Source organism: Impatiens glandulifera, chromosome 1, assembly GCF_907164915.1.
Source record: "Impatiens glandulifera chromosome 1, dImpGla2.1, whole genome shotgun sequence".
Taxonomy (NCBI): Eukaryota; Viridiplantae; Streptophyta; class Magnoliopsida; order Ericales; family Balsaminaceae; genus Impatiens; species Impatiens glandulifera.
The window spans coordinates 71,024,895-71,048,734 of record NC_061862.1 but is presented as its reverse complement, the minus strand read 5'-3'; the positions used below and the strand labels follow the sequence as shown (position 1 = coordinate 71,048,734).

Sequence of the window (23,840 nt, the reverse complement as noted above, 5' to 3'; positions counted from 1 at the left end):
AATCCAATTGGAAGGTCAAGTCCCGTTGAGTTCTTAATAATCAAAAGAGAAAAGTGGAAAAACAAAATTTGTTGATTTGTTTCTTTCTAGATAGATCGAACATTGGCTCGAGGCATTTTCTCTACCCTTATTACCCTGAAAAAGCAGGGTATTGGGAATGAAAAAATAATAGGTTTTTTTACCAATAATATTTCTTTTTTCCAAGCATACGTTCATAGCTATGAGATTTCCCAAGTCGATCTGATCCATTAGTTCGTAGAGCTATTTATTCGATCGCAGACATTTCTGGAATACTCTAATGAAAGATTTCGTTAAAATTGTTCGTTTGGAAATTTTTCGAAAAGCTAATCATAGGTTCTTTTCTCTATCGGAACAATAGGGCACACAAGAAATCGTGGAGCCACCCATTAATAGTAATGAAACTCTGTGAAAAGTTTTTCAGAAATGTCTTTGATCGAGTAAATAGCTCTACGAACGAATTTATGAGATCGACTTAGAAAATGAAAAAATTTGTACTAGTTATTCATTTCGTCAACACATTGTTGCTGGCCTCTGAGCTACCCCATACCGAAGGAAAGAAAACTCATATAATTGTCAAATCGATAAGTTGCGCTTTTATTTAATATTACAACATATTTTTTATAATCATTTTTTTTTATCAATTATTTATATTTAATCTCATTTAATTTGTGTCTTATTATTTATTATTTATTATATATATATATATATTAATGTTTATTTTATTTTAATAATTTTTAAATGAACAAAATAATTTAAAAAATGACCTATTATCCAAATAACCCAAAACCGGACAAGGCCGGAGATTTTGTATTGTATAGTTGCTTGCGCTTTAAACATGACTTTGCCGTAAACCCCATATGAATCGTGTTTGCCTTATCTTTTCCACAAGAAAGAAAGCTCTGTGAAGTTCCCTCATAACCCAGCTTGGAGACGAAGACAGAGAGAAGAAGAAAGCTTTGTTTCTTTGATACAGGTACTTCTTCTGCCTCTGCTACTGTCAAACCAGGAAATGGGTCATTCTAAAATGCAATGCTTTTACTAACCCATCTGTGCGCTGCTCGTCAATTGGCGCTGTGACAAGTTTTTAGTGAAGTTCCTCTTTATTTAAATGCGTCTGTACTAAAACCTGAGTTTTCTGCAGTTTTCCGCCTTGAAATTCAATGAACGCCATGTGTTTGAAGTTTTGCTTTGCTTATTTTCTGTTTAATATGCGAATTGTACTAGAGTAAACACTTGAATAAGTAGAAACACTCTCGTTAGTTTCATGTTAGACTCTGCAGTCCACGGGTTGTCTTGTGTAAATGTTAAACTTCATGAAAAATTTGTACTTGATTGCTGTGCTGTAGTGTACATGCTTCTGATACTTTGATTTTCAGTATGCGGATTTAAGATGTTTCGGATTATTCATTTTCTCCTGTAAATGCTGACGATGAATTATTTGCTTCTCTCATCAGCATGTTCTGAAATCTCTCATCAGCTACTTACTTATGTTTCAAGATTCAAATCAAATGCCCTTCACCAGAAATTGGCTTCTTTGGACAAATTTTCTTTCTGAGATCTTCTGGATTGTTGGCTGAGTGATCTCATGTCTTCTTATAAACACTCCACTTTGTGTGGAGTTGACTTGGAGGTAATATTTTCTATGCTGAAGTTGTTAAGTGTTAAATATAACCAGTTTTTTTTTTTTCAAAAACTTTGAAGTAGCTTCTTAAGTTTCTTGATGTCAACAGTGTAAAGTGACAACTTTATATCTTTTACGCTTCAGATAGCTTCTTTGAGAAGTTTCAGAAATAGCTGCTTTGTGAAGGTAGATTTGTGGGCTGCATATGATATTACAAGGAGAGTTCGACCTTCTTATGCAACTTTGTCAGCTCGGCCTGGAAAACAGTTGAGGAAAGTTTGGGTAAAACATTCAAGCATGGGGGTCAATATGAAGCGGTATTCAGATATCATAATTGGGCCATGGAAAAGGGATTCAATGATTTCACTACGGCCTTTCATCTTATCTGCAGCCAAAAGTATTTTCTCTATGACCATATTTCATGTGTCTGTCTATTAGTTTTTCCTTTTTTTTTGCTGAAAACTCAGATACTTCCAGTGTTCTGACAGATGTTGACAAGTTTTACATTGCTTTGAAGTTGCTTCTTTGTCACAACATCAACATTTACATAATATATCGCTCAATGCTGAATTTTGTTCTGAAGATGCAGATACTTATTTTGGCAATAGTTTTGCTATCGGTAGAGTATATCCTGAAATATATCCGTGGGTGGAGGAGCCATGGCTGGTTCAACCATCTGTTCTACATAATCATGTAGCAAATTCTAGTACTTCTAACATCAGTCAAGATAATGAGGAGGTTGTACAATCCCAAAGTAGCAAAGAGACAAATGATTTTGGCGATTCAGTGATTGAGCATCTGAACTCTACTTATTCCAAGGATGTGATAGATGCTGTTAATCTAGAATCGAATCTGAATGGTGCTGTTCTTGGAAGAAACTACCCAGTTGAAGAGCCTTGGCTATTTGAGTCATCTCTCTGCATGACTTCTGTTGACGCAGTGTCTTCTGATGATGAATCTGTTGAGGCAGCACATACTGTAATCAAGGATGAACATCTTGAAACTGCAGACGAATTGTTCTCTGAAGAAAAGAATAGTACTGATACTGATGATTCTCTTTCTACCATTATATTGATTAACTCGTCTGTGTGTACTATGCAAAGGATAGCTGTCCTGGAAGATGGGAAGTTGGTTGAGCTTTTACTCGAACCCATTAAGAACATTGTGCAGTGTGATAGTGTGTATCTTGGTGTGATAACAAAACTTGTTCCACATATGGGTGGTGCTTTTGTAAATATTGGAAGTACTAGACCTTCACTTATGGATATAAAGCATTATAAGAAACCTTTCATATTTCCATCTTACCACCATCATATAGAAGAAGACGTAAATGGACATTCTCTTAACACGCTAGGACTGCAAGAAGAAGCCCGTGAAAATGAGAACAACATGGATGAAGCTGATGTTGCTGTTGAGATTGAAGAACATGAAACTGATAACGAATTGATGCAACAATACATGCATAATCATTACACGGAACAGGAAACTGAAGATGACTTTGATATTCAAGAAGTTGTAGGTGAAAATGTTAATGGAAGCTTGTCAGGCAATTATGAGGTGGATTCTCATTTTGATGTCTTCCCATACCAAGCAGATACAAATATTCACCTTGCAAAAGAAGAAGACGAAACCTCCAATAACTTAGGTGTAAAGAAAGATGCATCTAAAGGGAAAAACAATTGGAGCAGGGTCAAGAAAGGCACAAAAATAGTGGTGCAAGTTGTCAAAGAAGGACTGGGTTCAAAAGGCCCTATGTTGACTGCTTATCCAAAGCTAAGGAGCAGATTTTGGGTATGTCTTTTTGTTTCATTTGATTGTTGTGTTCATGTATTTCATCATTTGATATCAATTATGCCATTTGCTTACCTAGGTCTTGATTACACGTTGCAACACAATTGGGGTTTCGAAAAAGATATCGGGCGTTGAGCGTACCCGCCTTAGATTAATTGCGAAAACGTTGCAGCCTCAGGGTTTTGGCCTAACCGTAAGGACTGTAGCTGCTGGTCATTCCATAGAAGAGTTGCAGAAGGACTTAGAAGGCTTGCTTTCATCTTGGAAGGATATTATGGAGCATGCTAAATCTGCTGTACTTGCTGCAGATGAAGGCATAGAAGGGGCAGTTCCCATTTTGTTGCATAGTGCGATGGGCCAAACTTTATCTGTCGTTCAGGACTATTTCAATGAGAAGGTTAATGGATTTGTTATGTCAATTGATATTAATGCTGCTTCAGAGCCACTTATCGTGAATTTCCTGTGGTGCTACAGGTTGCAAGTATGGTTGTTGACTCTCCAAGAATATATTATGAGGTATAGTTATTATGTTCTCATTTTCTTCCTATTTTCCAGCTTTTCTGTCATTTCGTTTCTCTTACTGAAGTGCAACCTCAATGGTTGGTTTTAAAGCCCTTACTGGCTAACATTGATACTCACTCTCTTACACAAATTTGTTTCATGCCATTGTTACAAGATGGTTTACTGTAGCATAGACATTGAAATTAAAAAATGCACGTTTTGTACTTAATCTCTCCTTTTGCTAACTGAGTTGAGTCTGATAGTGAATTACTTGAATGTCACGTATATTGCTGGCCTTGGCATGCAACTAAATTGTGCTTTTCCATTCACTCAGATTACCAATTACCTCCAGGAAATCGCACCTAAACTTTGTGATCGAGTTGAGCTATACACCAAAAGAGTTCCTCTTTTTGATGAATACAACATTGAGGAAGAGATAAATAACACAATCAGTAAAAGGTGAGCAACATCCACTATTGCTATTGTTGTCAGCTATTATGGTTTTCACATGAAGGAAAAAGTTATTTCCATATCCAATTATAAATTGGTGAACATTTCCTTGGTAAACTTTGGAATTCATTGGATTGAAACTATTCATGATGTTGGTATATTGAACACGTGGCCTGGGAAAACAGTTACTGCAGGCATATAAGGGCCAAGCTGTTAATGCAAACTGGAAAATATTGCCATGATATTGATATCAGGCAATATGTCTAAATACTTGCCAGGAAGAAGACATTTTTGTGAAACAATAAAAAGAGTTAATACTATTCTTAAAAAAAGGTATTTTTTGAAAATAACATTATATCCGTTCACTTGGATGTTCTGCATTTCTAGAACCCTATGCATTTGCTAAACCTGTCTTTAATCTTAGACATATTTTTGTTCGACACCAGATTTCATAAGTACATATAGCATTTCATGACTTTCTGACTTTTCGTATTTGATCTCTTTTCTTGAAGGGTACCTCTTGACAATGGGGGTTATTTGGTAATTGAGCAAACAGAAGCTTTGGTTTCAATTGATGTGAATGGTGGGCAATGCATGCTTGGTCAGGGGACTTCACAAGAAAAGGCTATTCTCAATGTCAACCTTGCTGCAGCCAAACAGGTCTGTTCTAGTTGAACTTTTTTTATTTATTTAGATGGATGTGTTATTAGCACATTGACTTTGTATTATGCTTTCTGATATGTGGGTGTGAGGCCAAAGTTCAAATCGCACTCCCTTTCACTAGCAAAATAAGTTCTTTTTATCCAGATACTCGAGTAGAAATATACTTTATGATTCAAGGTATTATTAATTTTATTATTATTATAAAAAAAGAGAATTTTAGGATTGAGAATATATTTTCTTACATGATAAAGATGATTTATTTGTAATAGTAGCAACATTGCCATGTCTCTTTTTATTCAATGATCACATTTTGGTCTCATAACCATGTTTTGCTTTCATATGGTTGGATCCATATGAGAAATAAAATTTGCTTTGGATAAGCTCTTAATAATTACTATCATGAAAAAATAGAAAGTCCAATAGTTACTATTAAAATAGAAAAAAGTTAGTTTTATAGTAATAGTTATATTTGATTAAATCACAGATAAGAATACATGTATCTGTTTCTTACCTACATTATGTGTTTTTTTGCTACATGTGCTTGCTGTTAATTCTGATGTTGAGTTCCTTCAATAATTAATGGCATAAACCATTTCAGATTGCTAGAGAATTGAGGTTGAGAGATGTTGGCGGCATTATTGTGGTGGACTTCATTGACATGTTGGATGATGGTAGTCAGCTTTCTCTATTTGTAACTGTGTTCATATGCATAAATGCTTTTCCTTTTGTTGTTATGATGCTGCTAAAGAATGATAGTTTAGAATTTGATCGAACAAGCTTTTAACACTTGTCCGTTTGGTAAAATATCAAGTTCAAATAGTTATGAACGTTCTTCTTGCATTGCAAAGACAAACTAGTTGGAAACACCTTTTTAATCTGTTTCTGATCCGGCTACAGAAAACAAAGATAATTTTTTGAATTTGTCTTTTGACTAAGAGCTTGATTGATGTAGGTTTTATTATTAAACAAATCCATATATTTTTTGAAAAAACCTTGTCTAATGAAAAAGTGGATTATTTGGGTTAAATAACTAAAATATCTTTTTGTATTTAATATTTTAAATTGTTGTAAAAAATAAATTTTTAGTATTTTAGTTGATTTGAATGATTTAATTGATGAAGTGATTAGTGGTGGGATAAGTAGTTATTCGGATTAAATCCAAATAACCCTTCATCAAACAAGGCCTAGGTTTAGTTTTCTAACAATTTTGTCAAATACAAAAACAAAAATAAATAGTGTTTATCTCCAGTTTTACCACTTATTTTTTAATTTTTATAATAGTAAGTTTGAACTCTTGATCAATTCTATACTTTTAGTCATTTTAAACCCAAAGGGGTTTACTTATAGAGGGGGATCATTCAAATTTTGATTCATTCTAATTTCCAGCAAATAAAAGACTTGTCTATGAAGAAGTTAAAAGAGATGTTGAGAGAGATCGATCAATGGTGAAAGTCAGTGAACTATCAAAACATGGACTTATGGAAATTACAAGAAAGAGGGTAAGTTGCGTGTTCTTCATTAACCACCAACATATTTAATGGTTTTTTATAGAGGAAAAATGCTTCTTCCTGCATTTGGATTAGAGGTTGGATATATACTGTTATAATTAATTTCTAAATTGTTGACTAAAGCATGAATATTAGTACCCCCAGTGTAGCTCAAGTGGTAAGATTCTTGAACTACGAGACTGAGGTCTCATATTCAGTTCCGACTAAGAACACCTTGATTGAAGTGAGGGGTGCTTCCAAGGAAAGAAAACCCTGTTCTAAAAAAGAAGTTGCAGCAAATTTGATTAATCATTACTTCTAGTACTAAGATTTGTAGATGGAATTGACAGGTTCGACCTAGTGTGACATTTATGATTAGTGAGCCGTGTAACTGCTGTCATGCAACTGGAAGAGTAGAAGCTTTGGAGACCTCATTTTCCAAAATTGAGCACGGGATCTGTCGTCATCTCGTGAGTACTTTTCTCTCTTTTTTATTGCCGAAACTTCTTTCTCATTTGACACATTTTAGATGTTAATCTAACATGACAGAAATTTTGAGCCTATTTGATATCATGATTTTTTTAGGAAAGGATGAATTCTCTTATTAAAAACACGTCAAAATGAATTTTATTTCTACTAGTTACATTTCACAACTATATCAACTAACACTTTTTCTCCAATTTTTCTTTGTCGGATCAATTGTCTAATCATCATTTTTTAAGTATCAACGACCCATTCCTTGCGTAGTAGCTCATTTTGGGTTGTGTTGGCTACTTTGTTCCACATTCCATTTTGAATCTCTTTCCAAACCCCTTCATCACTTCTATTTTCGTCCCTTAGATTCTTTCATTCCTTTGCTTTACTTTCTAGATTTTGTAGACACAAGCTGCAAATGATGATATTATGATATTTCATCTTTATCATGATACAAAAATATCCATTTGTTATGTTTTTCAAAAATCAGTCATCTATCAAATAATTTAGATTGTGTAAAAAATAATTTTATATCAAATGTAACCAAAAAAGCAATCTTATGCTAAACAGAAAAAAAACTTCAATTTCACTGTACGATATTTTAATAAAACCGTGATTGTGACAAAATAGCAGTTTGCAAATAGGCTCAATTTATATCTATTTGGTTTTGGAAACATGGTTTGAGGTATAGTGAATTTTTATTACTTACTAGATTGTTCTCATTATAAATATGACTAATTCTGAATCCTGTTATAGGCAATGATGGATAAAAGAGCAGATCCAGAAAACCCAAAGACTTGGCCTAGATTTGTTCTACACGTCGATCGATACATGTCTAATTACTTAACTTCAGGGAAAAAGACTCGTCTTGCTGTCTTGAGCAGTTCTCTCAAAGTTTGGATTCTTCTGAAGGTAAAACCCAATGTTCCCTTCTCTTTTCCAAGTTCTGCTAATGCTTGAATATAATGGTCCAGTTAAAAGTTATTGCTTAAAAATGGTTTCATAGTTTAAAAACTAATTTAGAAAAACTTAATAGTTTATTGACGAATTTCAATATTAGTGGATACTTTTGAGGGCTTTATGTAACAAGAATATCAATTATTCTAATTACTGTAACAAGAAACTAATTGATATACTGATTTACACAATAAGAAGATGAGATCTAGAGACAAGAGAAAACCGAGGGAGAAAGGGGAGAGGTACATACACTCAAATTAATCAATTCATATCATACCTACTGACTGTAATAGCTAGGCCTTTATACTAATGGTTACAATAACTTTATTCAATAATTGCTAGCCTACGCTCTTACTTGTGTACATGACATTTTCACTCAAAATTCAATGAACACTAGACTTTCTCTCTTGATTCTCTAGGGTATTTTGCTACAATGTATATTGTGTACTATTTTGTGGTTGCTTTCAACGCCCCTCTCATGGGCCAACTTTACAAAGTGTGGACGATGGTTAAGAATGAGTTGTAATATATCCAAGAACTTGTTTGATGTAGGACTTTTTTATTTTTTTGAAATAAATTAGCTTTTGGAAAGAAAAGGAAAAAACACTTTTTTGATGAAAAAGTGGATTATTTGGGTTAAATACCATTATATACTTTATGTTTTTGGAAACAGTTTTTGGAGATAGATTTGGGTCTGGGTTTGGATGAGAAATTGTCAACAAATTTATGAAAATACTTTGACAATATCTCATCTAAATCAATATCTGGATGATATACTTCGACAAGAAAAAGTGTTTCTGAATGTGATGGTATTTTAGTTTATGATTTAATGGAAGAAGTGATTGATGATTTGAGTGTGTGTGGTTTGATAGTTTACATCAAACAAGCCCCAAGTTTTTAACACTTGTTCACATCAAATAAGGATGGTTTAGTTTATTATGCCATTTGTATCAGTTAGTTTGATTGCAGTCACTGGACTGAGTTTTGAAAATCTGTCAGGTTGCTAGAGGATTTACTAGGGGTGCATTTGATTTGAAACCATTGGTGGATGAGAAAGATTACAAGAATCAGAATCAAGTCGCCATTTCCATATTAGGAACAACAACGAAAAAAACGGAGGCCAGTAGTGATCGTCGGTCAGATAGTGGAAAAAAAGTGACCATCTATCCTATCAAGAAATGGAGAACTGCCAAAAGATGATATACATCGCCATTATTGCTAATAATGCTATTAGTCTCTTGTTTGCCACCACCAGGTACACACCCCCATCATCTCATTTTCAACACTAATTATAGAAAGAAAAACCTGATTTGATTCAAATGGTCCATTCCTAACCAATTCAATGCCTCCTCATATGGGGATGAGTGGTTTTTAAACATTGTTGTATTATATTTATAAGTTAGGAAATGAAGAATTCATTCTTTACAGGTAGCATTAAGGAGGTCATGAAAGAAGGCTCTAACTCATTCTCAAGATAATGGAAATTTGTGGTGGTGGATTTACAAGACAGTTTCACAAAAGAAATCGAAGCTCAGAATACCAGCCAGATGTTTTTGAGTCATTTAATCTGGCCCAGAGACGAGATAAAATACTTGTCAGTAATTGTTAAATAAAAAAAAATTAAAAAGAGGAAGAGTCTAATAAGTTTAATGAGTTAAAACCAAGTTGTGTTTTATTTTTGTCTTATCGAATTTTTGGTTAATAGGAGTAGGGATTTTGTTGTTATTATTGAGATTGGAACATGGAATTGCCAATTTTTTAAAGTGGTATCTTTCAAAATTTGTATGATTATATTCTCTCATTCTCACTGCTACATATGGAATGTCCTATTTCTGCCTGATCTTTCCAATAAATCAATCCTTGTATGAAGTGTTTGTGTTAGGTAAGCCCGGGATCACTGATTAGTCGAATGAGCCCATTCCTCTAGACTATCATTTGTTGGACGTGCTTGTAATGGTCTTGGTGTTCCTCCCCCTCTGGTCGACTCAAGTGAACGGCGCTAAATCTTTCTATGGATTGTTTTTTTTGCCTCGTTCGTCGTCAAAGTGTCTATGGTTACTCAAAGCTCATGTAGAGGCACCTATGGCAAGATCCGTCATCTTAGTAGGAATTTTTTTAAAATTGGGAACCCAACCTCGTAGGATAGTTGAAGTGCCTAGAGTCGGTGTCCAAAAGGTTAAAAGTTACCGACTCGATTTTTACTTAAAAAACACTTTTAATATCATAGAAAGATTGGACCTTTAAGAGTTAAACAACCCTTTTGTTCAATCACATCAATACTCCTACCTTTTATATACGAGCTTCCAAGAATTTAGCAGAGATTTCACAATAAGTGATCTGATGTGACGTCTGAAATAAGATCCATCTGAAAAAGGCGACAGCAAGGTCTTGTTAGAATTTCATCAAGAAATAAAAATAGCACCCATTAATGACACCATATGTCTTAACATAAAACACTAAGCATATTCACTTTCAATATTCTGATACATGCTAGCCATCCCAAAAAGAAAAAGAACACTAACAGAACAAAATTGTACTTTTTTTTTAAACAAATAGTTCCTGAACCGTGAATAGTACACAACAAAATCAATTAATCTACGTAGTCAACTACTAAAACAACAACAAGAGAATTAATCATATCTTCAGCAACACCGACAAGACAAAATATGCAAACATGTATAAGGTTTCGACTTGTCTTCGATTTCCTGCGATGATGGAAGAGCCTCCACTCTATAGATGTTATTTCTAGCGAAGCAGAAATTGTACACATTTGTGCATGCTCCTTTACTGAAGGGATAAATTCTTTCAGGAATTTCCCTGTTATAAAACAAGAAAATATACACACTTTAACTGGATTTTGTGTTGTCTAGGGTGGTCTAATCTAATAATCTATAAATAAAATAAAGTCTTACTTTAAATATGGGATCCTCCGCCGTCTTACAAGTTCATATGTAGTTTGATTCGTCACAACTATATAGCTGCAAGTGCACAAACACAACTGTCTCGTCATTTTATAACTATGATCTATTAACTGCTGTTATTAGAGCGAAAACCGACCACAACAGAAGACAAACTTTGTTACCTACTTTTGAAGAGAATTGAATTTGAGACCTTATGCTATGGTCAGTATTTGGCTCAAGTACAAAAAGTGAAATATAAAAAAGTATAAATGAGACAATAGTGTAAATAGGAGAGAAAAATGAGTCTTTATTTCAATTTAATTATAGATGATGCTACATACTTCACAAATAACAACTATCCTAATAACTTGAGCTAAAACATGAAAACTTTTTAGGGTTAATATACTAATTTGTACCCTCACACTTAAAAAGTTAAAAGCACATCCTTAACTGGAACTGTATGTCTGATCAGATACAATAGTCTTTTAGTGGAATGAAAATAGGTATTTAAACAGGTTATTTGAAATAAACTAAGAATGTTTGATATTTACAAAAAAAATCCTGAGGTTGAAATGCACCTTGCCACTCTAATTAATAAAATCTTGTATCCTCCTTCCACTCCCATAAGACAAATGTTTTAAGTATCAAAGAATGGTACAAGAGATAATTTAAATAACATACCTGTGAAAAAGGAGGAGCAACCCCAAAAAGATGAGAAACATAGCAAGAATAACCATCAGCAAGACCATTATGACATCTATCCACCTGAAAGAAAAAACCCATTTGATACAAGTTTTTTAGATGAGCTCAAAATGCAGAAGCATGAAAGGATCTGGCAACAAGCAAAGATATTGTTACAAAATTGCAAAGATCTATATACACTGTTTTCTTTTTGTTAAGCTTTTGCTCTCACCCAGACAAGCTCTGGTATGTGAGCTAAATCAAAGCTCTTTCTCCTCCAAAAGAAAAGTGACAAGTTCCAAATTACTCAAATAAATGAGCCTATTTGGAAACTAGTATTTTACTTAGTCAAAGTAAAGTCAAAATTGAAATTGTTTTTTTCTCATTGTGATCCAAATTACATTATATATGCTTGCTTCATTTGATATAGAGATTTTTTTATATACGATCAAATTATTAGATTTTGAATATTGTAATTTGGGCAAACATAACAAAACAAAGATATCAACTGAAAAAATGTACAATAAAACAGTCCAATATGCAACACCATTACCAGGCTTTTGATATGTGTTCCTTTAGATAAGTGATGTATAAAATGCCGGTCCATATGCACAATGTTGTTTCCTCAAGAATGTACCACCTGGTAGTGAAACAAAGAAAAATAAAACAGCATAAGAACAATTATGATTGACTGTTATAATTCACCTATTTGAAAGAATAGCAATTTTTTATAATAATAGCAATAATAACAACTACCGCCGCCTTTCGCTCGCTGAAGAGGACAGACTGGTTAGCTTCCTGGAGACTCTTTTGCAAGTTACAATTTAACCGGAGTCTAACAATAGTTTCATTCTAAATGGCTACTCGAGTTTTAAGACTAGTGTCATTTACCATGCGACCCTCCAAGGATCACCAATTTGGTTCCCTTGGAAGGAAGTGTGGAAAACCAAAATCCTACTAGGATTTCTATTTTTGTCTGGAAGCCATCCACGGAGAGTTTTAACTACTGTCAAACTTAAAAGTAAGGAGATGCATTTGGTCACTAGGTGTTGTCTCTGTAAAAGAACGAGGAAACTATCAATCACATTCTTATCCACTACGGCCTTGCCAGAGAGACATGCAGGCTCTTCTGCAGAATATTTTCAACTTTCATTGGGACGTGCCGCTTATCATCGCTGACTTATGGGAAAAATGGATAAGGTGGGGAGCAAGCAATAACATCAATGACGATTGGAAGCATATACCCCTCATCATTTGGGGGACAGTTTGGAAAGAAAGGAATAGAACATTTCAAAAAAAAAGTTTTGAAGTTGAAAGAATCAAAAGTTTTATGCTCCATACGTTTGCTTATATTCGAAAATTGAGATTTAGCACGGACACTCCAAAATTATTTTTTTCGGAGTATCGGATACAGATACGACACGGATACGGATACGGCAAAACGGGTATTAGATACGGCAAAAGAAGTGTCGTTGACTTTTTATGGAGTTGACCAATCCGATACGGTTTGGATACGGCTTGGATACGTTTTTGGATACGTTTTGGGTAATTTTTAAAAAGTAAAAATTTTAGGAGGACTGAAATGTTTAAAACAAAACTAACCATAAACTAATATTTCCTCTTCTTTACTCAAGCTTCCCTTATCTTACTTTGTCTATCTTATGTGTTTCTCAGATAAACAAGATAAACTTAAGATTCACATCAAATTATTAACTAACTATTAATATTTTTTAATTTTTTTAATTATTATTTTATATGTATTTTTTTTAATAATTTTTAATAATATGCGTATTCTAAACGTATCGTATCCTATATTTTCAAAATTTGTCGTATCGCCGTATCCGTATCGTATACGATACCCGTATCCGTATCCGTGCAACATAGAATTGCAGCCTTATAACTTGTTATATTACAAAAGAAGCAAGAAATCATTGATTCAATATGCTAAAAGAAATTCAAACTTACCAGAATCGGCAATGGTTCCCCTGGCCTATGCAGGTTCCAAGCCAAACACAGTGATGGTCAAACTGAAGGACACATCTATCACAGTCATGGCAATGCTTTGTTCGTGGAGGCTGTAACCAGTGAAACAACGGAATATATTGAGCATATTTGGATTCAGATTATAGTGTGATTTTTGCTTCATTTCATATGAATATAATTTTTGGATCATTGTGATTTTTGGAAAATATAACATAGGTAATTTTTCCAGATCATGATCGAGATGGAAACATGCATATTGTGTAATCAAGGTGCAATTTAAGAGATGATATTACCTGTATAATATTGCAGTAGGTGCAGGTCAAAGTTCTGCAAGTATGCACAAGAAAACATTCAGTTCCTGTTTATGTTGATAAAGCTCAGTTGATAAAATTTTGTCTAATCTTGGGACATAATTCTCTTGGTTATTGCCAAATTGTATCACCAAACATGGCATTGTTAATATATCTTCAATTTGGTAGGTAAAGCGGAATATAACCCAGAAAATCAACTTGAAATATAATAAAACAAAAAGATATAGAGGATGGAACGCAATCTCACCAAGGAAAGGAATTTGATAATACAAATGGAAAATCAATTTTACGCACTCAATATACAATGGTTGCTACCTATAACACACAAGACATATAACTAGACCTGTGACAAAAATCTAACATTATGGTAAAATGCTAGCTAAATAATCAATGAAGTGTGGAAACTATAGAACTCGCACAGCAAATGCATCCAAAAGAAATTTAACACATTACATCAACTTTATGAGGTCAATTAAGTTTATTTGATAATTGTTATCTAAATTTACTTAATTATTTAGATTATCTCAATAAATCTAGAGAATCTGACTTAAATCCTTAAACTATGAATACTTAACTTGGTAATATAGTAAGAGCATACAAAAGACAATTTTAACCCCTATAAAGTAATCAAATTACGTTATTGTTAGGGTAAAATAGTCTTTTTAAGTATTTTTTTGACATTATTTCTAAATTATATCAAATTAACTTATCTATGAAGTACTTAAAATTCAGATATTTTCATTTGGTTTATTAAGCATTAATTTTTCTTCTCTGAAACTCAATTAATTCAACACATAAAACTTCAATATTCAATACAACAAATTACTGCATTATCTAAATGAACTGCTTGTTTCCATTCCTCAGTTAGCAAGCAATATGTCCTTACAAGTTGCAGCTGTGTCTTATACAAGCAAAACTTTACCATTTGAGAAGCCTATGAGTACTAATATGCAAATATTGAACACTAGTTAAGCTGTAAACAGATGACTAAATGAACAAAACTAATTGGAGCGAAGGCAAGAAAGAATCCATAACAATAGCCACCAGGATTTATACCTAGCAGATGTTTCAAGTGGGTACAGGTCCATCACTAGCTGTGTCCAGGAACTTGTATTGGTCTCCGATGCATTTCTTACCGACTTGTTTCCTTCCACAGTAATAACTAGGCTTTTGTTATTGCTTGCAGCAGGTTGTCTTTACTTGATGATTATGGAACAATGATAAATTGAAGTAAATTCAATTAAAAACCTTAAAACTCTTGCATATAGATAATCATTGCACCAGCAAAGGAAGATATGGACAAGAAAAAATTAAAATGGAATACTTACTTTGAAGTCAAGAGAGGTTCTCTCAATAAAGAATCCGACTCATTAGCTTCCCTCATGGCATCAATAACATATCTAAAACAAGCAATATCAAAAATAAGATGTATTAGATCAAAATGCTTCTGTTTAGAACTTGAAAAGTTAGAAGTAGTCAATGAGAGATGTCAGCGAAGAAATTTACCCCGGGGAGGTGTAAGCAGTAAGAAAATATTGAACCAGTGTAGCAACAAACAATAACAAATATAGTGCAGGGTACCTGTGAGAGAGGGGAGACACGTAAAATTGTAAAACAATTGCCAATTTCTGAGAATCATCCACTGATAATTTAAATAATCATGATAATTTTGAAACAGTTCTTAAGATTATTTCATCATCTTGGATACATGCAAGATTTATATCTTTCTGTAATTGTAGATTTACAAAAAACAGAATCATCTCAAAACAACTAGATCAATCTATCTAATCAATCCCGTATTTCCTTAAACTTTACCTGACCGAACTTTTCTTTCAACACATCCATCCTACTAGCCTAGATAGTAATCGTGTGTGAAATTACTGAAACATCTAGCAAATACATAGCTTATAACAATATGTAGTTGATTTTCTTGAATGATAGATAAGGTAAAAGTGTAAGATATTCATCTTGCATGCCTAAACAGAACCTTAAGAATCGAAACTCACAAATCAATTAGAAGAAATTCTAGTAACGGAAACAGATATGTGCATACCAAGGTTGTTCTCGAATAGTCTTCTCTATCAAATCCCTATCCAACAGAAGGAGAATTCCAGCGTAGACTAGATGCAGCAAAATCAGTGCAACCTTCAATAGAAACGAAGATCTCCTTGCTAAACCACACGGTCAGACCCAAAATAGTCATAAAAGTGTCAATATTATAATCTAGACGTGAGGAAGAAGAAGATATTGAGAACAGAGTAAACATTGAGCTTACCTGGATCGGAGAGCCATGGAAAGAAGCGGAAACAACGATCAGAAGCAGAATTCCATGTTTCACGAAGACCGATCATCATCATCGAAGAGAGAAGAAGTGCACAGTAGCATTTAGCAGAATGCTCTTCAGAGTGATACAGCTAGGGATGAAATTGGCACTATCTTTTATCGTCTTTTTCAACTAGCTCAGATTGGTCAGTTATCAATGAAGGCTAGAGAGAGAGAGAGAGAGAGTTCACATTCAATTAGATGCCAAAGCTGTTGAAACCCTTCGTCAATCGATCGGAAAATTACTCCAATTCTGGTTCAGCCGTATCGCCACGCGCCGTCCCTAATTATGGTTATATTATTCTTGTGAATTTTAATCATTCAATCTGATATCAAATTAATAATTTTAAATTTGTTAATAATAATATTTTACTTATTTTGTAAAAAAATTACTTATAAATTCTTATTTAAAACTCTTTAAGTTAAATCCATAATAATAATAAATTATTTTAAATAAAAAAAAATTATGAAGTATAACAGATTCTTGAATTAAAGCGGGATTTTTTACCTGCAATTCAAAAAATCGTTATATATCTTTTTAACCATTAAATCATTCTATTCTATTTTATTTTATTTTATTTTTATAAAATTTACAATTTAAATAAAAATTAATATTATAATAATTTAACCATAATAACGCAGAATTTTTTTACCTGCAACTCAAAAAATCGTTATATATCTTTTTAACCATTAAATCATTTTATTTTATTTTATTTTATTTAAAATTTAAATAAAAAAAATCTTATTTAAAACTACTTAATATAAAACCATAATAACGATAACTTGTTTTAAATAAAAAAAATTATGAAGTATAACGGATTCTTGAATTAACGCGAGATTTTTTACCTGCAATTCAAAAAGTCGTTATATATTTTTTAACCGTTAAATCATTCTATTTTATTTTATTTTATTTTATTTTTATAAAATTTATAATTTAAATAAAAATTAATATTATAATAATTTAACCATAATAACGCGGGATTTTTTACCTACAACTCAAAAAATCGTTCTTTTTAACCATTAAATCATTTTATTTTATTTTGTTTTATTTAAAATTTAAATAAAAAAATTCTTATTTAAAACTACTTAAGATAAAACCATAATAACGATAAATTATTTTAAATAAAAAAAAATTATAAAGTATAACGGATTCTTGAATTAACGCGGGATTTTTTACCTGAATTCAAAAAGTCGTTATATATCTTTTTAACCGTTAAATCATTCTATTTTATTTTATTTTATTTTTATAAAATTTATAATTTAAATAAAAATTAATATTATAATAATTTAACCATAATAACGCGGGATTTTTTACCTGCCACTCAAAAAATCGTTATATACCTTTTTAACCATTAGATCATTTTATTTTATTTTATTTAAAATTTAAATAAAAAAATTCTTATTTAAAACTACTTAAGATAAAACCATAATAACGATAACTTGTTTTAAATAAAAAAAATTATGAAGTATAAAGGATTCTTGAATTAACGAGGGATTTTTTACCTGCAATTCAAAAAGTCTTTATATATCTTTTTAACCGTTAAATCATTCTATTTTATTTTATTTTATTTTATAAAATTTACAATTTAAATAAAAATTAATATTATAATAATTTAACCATAATAACGCTGGATTTTTTTACCTGCGACTCAAAAATCGTTATATATCTTTTTAACCATTAAATAATTTTATTTTATTTAAAATTTAAATAAAAAAATTCTTATTTAAAACTACTTAAGATAAAACCATAATAACGATAACTTGTTTTAAATAAAAAAAATTTTATGAAGTATAACGGATTCTTGAATTAACGCGGGATTTTTTACCTGCAATTCAAAAAGTTCGTTATATATTTTTTTAATCGTTAAATCATTTATTTTATTTTATTTTATTTTTATAAAATTTACAATATAAACAAAAAATTAATATTATAATAATAATAACGCGGGATTTTTTTACCTGCCACTCAAAAAATCGTTATATATATTTTTAACCATTAAATCATTTTATTTTATTTTATTTTATTAAAAATTTAAATAATTTTTTTTTTATTTAAAACTAAATAAGATAAAACCATAATAACGATAATTTGTTTTAAATAAAAAAAATTATGAAGTATAACGGATTCTTGAATTAACGCGGGATTTTTTACCTGCAATTCAAAAAGTCGTTATATATCTTTTTAACCGTTAAATCATTCTATTTTATTTTATTTTATTTTTATAAAATTTACAATTTAAATAAAAATTAATATTATAATAATTTAACCATAATAACGCGGAATTTTTTTACTTGCAACTCAAAAAATCGTTATATATTTTTTTAACCATTAAATCATTTTATTTTATTTTATTTTATTTAAAATTTAAATAAAAAAATTCTTATTTAAAAACTTAAGATAAAACCATAATAACGATAACTTGTTTTAAATAAAAAAATTTATGAAGTATAACGGATTCTTGAATTAACGCAGGATTTTTTACCTGCAATTCAAAAAGTCGTTATATATCTTTTTAACCGTTAAATCATTCTATTTTATTTTATTTTATTTTATTTTATTTTTATAAAATTTACAATTTAAATAAAAATTAATATTATAATAATTTAACCATAATAATGCGGTATTTTTTACCTGCAACTCAAAAAATCGTTATATATCTTTTTAACCATTAAATCATTTTATTTTATTTAAAATTTAAATAAAAAAATTCTTATTTAAAATTACTTAAGATAAAACCATAATAACAATAACTTGTTTTAAATAAAAAAAAATTATGAAGTATAACGGATTCTTGAATTAACGCGGAATTTTTTACCTGCAACTCAAAAAGTCTTTATATATCTTTTTAACCGTTAAATCATTTTATTTTATTTTATTTTTATAAAATTTAAATAAAAAATAATGTTATAATAATAATAATTTAACCAATTAAAATTTTAAATAATTTATTTTTTATTAATTTAAATAGTTTAGTTATGTATATCTTTTTAGGGTTACTAATTTTGGCTTGATCAGTTAACTAATTTAAATAATATAATAAAATATTAATATAAAATATAATTAAAAATAACAAAGTTTGAATAATTCACTCTATTTTTGGAAATATATGTATAAATGTAATTTAATAATTTTTATTAATTTTATTCTTGAAGTAAACTTTTTTCCTAATGAGGATTCATTGTTAAAATATAAAAAATTTACTATAAAAAAAATCTTTGAAAAAAATAGCACAAACTTCACACCATCTCATCCATTTCCTAAGAGAAATTTCAAAGTAATTATTCAAGTTGGTATTATCGAAGATTGACACGAATTGAAATTATCTGGAGTTGAGTTTGAAAAAAAAATAATAATTAAAATTATTTTTAAATATTTTACCTTTAAATTAAATAATATTTTAATAATATATATTAATAAATTTAATAATATTTGTTGAATTCAAATTAGACCTAAACTGATTTTGTATAATTTTTTTAAAAAAAAGTTTATAATTTATTTATTTTTAAATAAAAAGACTTTAATATTTTTAATTAATTAATTAAATTGTGTAATTATGAAAAGATTAATGAAATATGTAATATTTTTTATATTATTTTTTTTTAAAATATAATAGAAAATAACCTTAGTTTTGATATGAAAATTAAAATAGAAAAAAAAAACTTAATAATTAATCATAGCTAATGATCTTGTTAATGAGGAAAGACAAAAGTTATGATTGACGTATGAAACCAAACATTCTATAATCATCTGTCCATCCACGTTGCTTACCTAACAAATTAAATTGTTAGATGGACATTTTTTTTTATTCCTTATGTTTACATTTTATTCTTTTATTTAAAAAATTCTAACTTTAATTTAAGTCATCTTTTAAAATAATCAATTTTTTATGTTTTTATCTCTTAAACAAGCCTCCAAGTATTTGAGGTTTTGAGCTACGTAATTATTATTATTATTATTTCTTATGGTTACTAAAAATGAAAATGATCAGTTTTCTATGGTTATTTTTTAATATTATATTTTAAATGACTCAAATTTATAGAAATATTTATGGATACTGGATTAAGGGAAAAAAATGTGCAAATGGATTATTGGATAAATATGAATTATATTTCAAAATAAATAAATTTATTTATCAATTGATTGAGTCAATTAATATCTTATTATTTTGAATGAATTCCTAATTTTGTGGTTACCTTTATATACAAAAATCTTGATATTAATAATAATATAATATATTTTTTATTTTATATGACATTTTAAATACTTACTCTTTTATTTATTTTATTTTTTTCATTTATTTTTTTTATGAACTCTTTCATAAAATAGTTTACACATTTAGTTTTTGAAAATATACTACATTAATTCATTGTTTTCAATTGCAATGCTAGCCAGATGAAACTATTGAGTCATGAAGATGATAGTAAAAAAAAAAAAAAAGAATAATATTGCAACGAGTAATTTATTCGAGTGAAATCATTTTCAATAACAATGTTTCTATTAATGATGTGATTTATGTGATTTGCACTGATATTTTTCCTAAATAATTTTTTATAATAATAATTTCTTAAATCTAAATAAAATAAAGACAATGTTAATAGATATTTTATTTACTTGTTTATAGTATGTCTTGAAATTAAACATATATATATATTTATATTTATATGTATGACAAAATTTATGACCAAGGAATTGACAATAACAATAAGCAATGCAATAGAAAAAGAGAAGACTAAAATTTTAAAATTCAATCAATGACTCTTAAAATTTTACATTTTTTCTGATAAAATATAATTTTCATATCCTAAACTTGATGGTCATGTTAAGAAAACAAGCTATACAAAATCATTATGTTAATATATATATCATACATTAATCAAAATGTGAAACAAACAAACAAGATCTGAAGATCAACATCAAAATTTGATTCTATAATCTCAAAATGTCTTGTATCAATATAAAATTTGGATGACAATGTTTACATTATTACTCTTTTTGAAGTAAAAAAACATTAAAAAAATAATAATTTATAAATAGAGAGAATCTAACTCAAAGTATAATATAAAAAAATGTCAACTAATATAATTATAATTCTGTCTTTCTTCATACTCATAGTTATACCTAGTTCGGTTAAAGTTGAATCAATTCCTGTTTTACCCACCTTTCAAACAATTTTTCCCAAACTACTCACCTTTTCATTCACATTCCCAAACTACCCACATTTCTCTCTCTAGATCAACCTTTTAATTACACAACTTTCACATTAAATTCACTAATTACTTTATTTTATAAATACAAATATATATAATTAAAATTAATAATATATATTAAATAAAATATATTACATAAATATTAAAATAGCACGTATATTTTATTTATACTTAATTTTATAAATATAATATATATAATTAAAAATAAGCATTATAAATTAAATAATACAAATAAATATTATAAACTAAAACAAAAATCATTACCTACACCTTTAATATTATATTATACAAATATTAAAATAACACATATATTACATTAAATATTAAAATAACACATATATTTTATTTCTACTTAATTTTATAAATATAATACATATAATTAAAACTAAACTTACTAAATTAAATAATAAAATAAATATTATAAACTAAAATTAAATAAATAACATAAACCTTAAATAAAATAAAATAAAATAAACTTTAAAATAAATTACCTAAATCTTAAAATATTTATAAAAGTATTAATTTAAAAAACCTTAAAATTACAATAAATTACAATAAACTTTCAAATATACATGTTATTTTAATATTTATGTAATATATGTATTATTTTAATATTTATATATAAATAATATAATATATTTTATTTTATTTTAATAAATAATATAATATTAAAATTTTATGTAATGTAATTTATTTTAGTGTATAATATTTTATTTTAATGTATAATATTTTATTTTAGTTTATAATATTTATTTGAATTATATTTATAATGTTTAATTTTAATTATATATATTAAAAAATATATATATTTTTGTATTTATAAAATAAAATAATTAATGAATTTAATATGAAAGATGTGTAATTAAAATGTTGATTAATCATTTAGAGAGAAATGTGGATAGTTTAGAAATGTGAATGAAAATGTGGGTAGTTTAAAAAAAATTGTTTAAAAATGGGATAAAACAGGAATTTGTTCGGTTAAAGTTGCGTTCTTACTTAGGAAATCAAATCATGAATAACAAAAAAGAAAGCATAAAGTTTTACTATTTACACTTTTTCTTTTCAAATATTATAGAATAATTGCTTCTTTCTTGATTGAAAATATAAAAAATAAAATCGTTCGCTTATAAACATTTCAAGGCGTCTTTCATTTAAAAATAAATAAATAAATTCCGATCTCTCTATACCATACTTTATCAACATGTGTCAAGTTAGTTTGAAAGTTGGTCTACGAATTCCAATTTAAGGATAGTGACAAGACATATTGTAGACTGTATTCATAATTACTTCTACGTCTGTGACCTACTCCTATATCTACTATTATTTTATTAATAATAAAATATAATTTAGTTACATGCATCTTCCTAGTTATAACTTTTCTGGTAGATAGTTATCCCAATTCCTATTTAGTTATAATTAATCTCATTTATCCTATATCCACATAAATAAATAATAATATATAATTATTTACCTTACATATTTATTATATAACTTATAATTAATCCTAGGTTCTCCTTTTAGTTTTTTTTTTAAAATAAATTAAAATTAATTTTTTAATTAATTATTTCTCAATATTTATCTTACTCATTTCATTAATTAAAATACTAAAATATTCTCTATTTTAAATTATTATTTTTTATTTTATTCATATATATCAATATCTTTTAAGTCTTTTTATTAAAAATAATCATCACTTCTCAAAATCATTATTTTTTTTTCTCCATATCGTCTTGTTCTCTTTGAGTTTTTAAAAAAACTCAACCGAAATTAATTTTCGGTTCAATCACTTCTCACCAATCATATCACTCATTTCATTAACCAAAATACTAAAATACCCTATAATTTAAATTATTATTTTATATTTTATTTATATATATCAATACTATTTAAGTCTTTTTAAAATAAAAATAATCATTATCTCCTCAAAATCATCGCATATCATTCATTTTTTTTTCTCTTTTGATTTTTTAAAAAACCCATAACCTAACAAGACCTATAGGTTTTAAAAAAAAAACAATCCGAACAGTCCTACATTATACTAAATATATTTGATATATCTAATTTAATATAAATATTTGTTATTAAAACACTTAATAAATTTAGTTTTAGTTTATCTAGGGGGAAATTTGATCAAATAACCTCAAAGATGAGGTTATTTGATCTGATGGTAATTTGATCTGATGGTAAGATGATAATTTTATTGCGCTCGTAGTGTTTTTATTTTTTTTAGACGATTTTGCCCTTGTCGCGAAACGCTAAGTGTCACTTAGCGTTTCGCGAAGTGACGATATGTGAAATATCTAGATTACCCTTACTATTTAATATAACTTCCGTCCTTTTTTTCATTTCTTTTCTTCTCCTTCTCTCTCTTCCCGCTCTTCTCCTCATTCTCTCTAAACTCCGGCGGCGACGATCTCGTCGGAGATCTCGGTGGCGACGGTTCGTTCGAAATCCACTATGAGCTCCACGA

General features: G+C 29.0%; 1 protein-coding gene across 2 annotated transcripts; it reads left to right on the top strand.

The window, feature by feature from the left end:
• Window positions 1-855: 855 nt before the first annotated feature.
• LOC124918857 (ribonuclease E/G-like protein, chloroplastic) lies at window positions 856-9,756 on the top strand. Of its 2 annotated transcripts, none has more exons than XM_047458923.1 (14): window positions 856-994; window positions 1,476-1,651; window positions 1,787-2,039; window positions 2,232-3,433; window positions 3,513-3,830; window positions 3,908-3,949; window positions 4,269-4,393; window positions 4,897-5,044; window positions 5,646-5,718; window positions 6,434-6,546; window positions 6,885-7,004; window positions 7,765-7,920; window positions 8,965-9,220; window positions 9,394-9,756. In XM_047458923.1, exons 2-13 carry the CDS (start codon window positions 1,607-1,609, stop codon window positions 9,163-9,165), a joined length of 2,796 nt encoding a protein of 931 aa, XP_047314879.1. In that variant the 5' UTR covers window positions 856-994; window positions 1,476-1,606; the 3' UTR covers window positions 9,166-9,220; window positions 9,394-9,756. The 2 variants fall into 2 exon arrangements, with proteins under 2 accessions (XP_047314879.1, XP_047314878.1); XM_047458922.1 differs by having other exon boundaries at window positions 2,226-3,433.
• Window positions 9,757-23,840: the final 14,084 nt, after the last annotated feature.

Excerpts from the sequence above, each read along its gene's own strand:
- LOC124918857 (XM_047458922.1), top strand. The coding sequence starts at position 1,607 with ATGTCTTCTTATAAACACTCCACTTTGTGTGGAGTTGACTTGGAG. Across the intron at positions 1,652-1,786 it reads TGTGTGGAGTTGACTTGGAG|ATAGCTTCTTTGAGAAGTTT; the intron begins GTAATATTTTCT and ends TTTACGCTTCAG. Across the intron at positions 7,005-7,764 it reads ACGGGATCTGTCGTCATCTC|GCAATGATGGATAAAAGAGC; the intron begins GTGAGTACTTTT and ends ATCCTGTTATAG.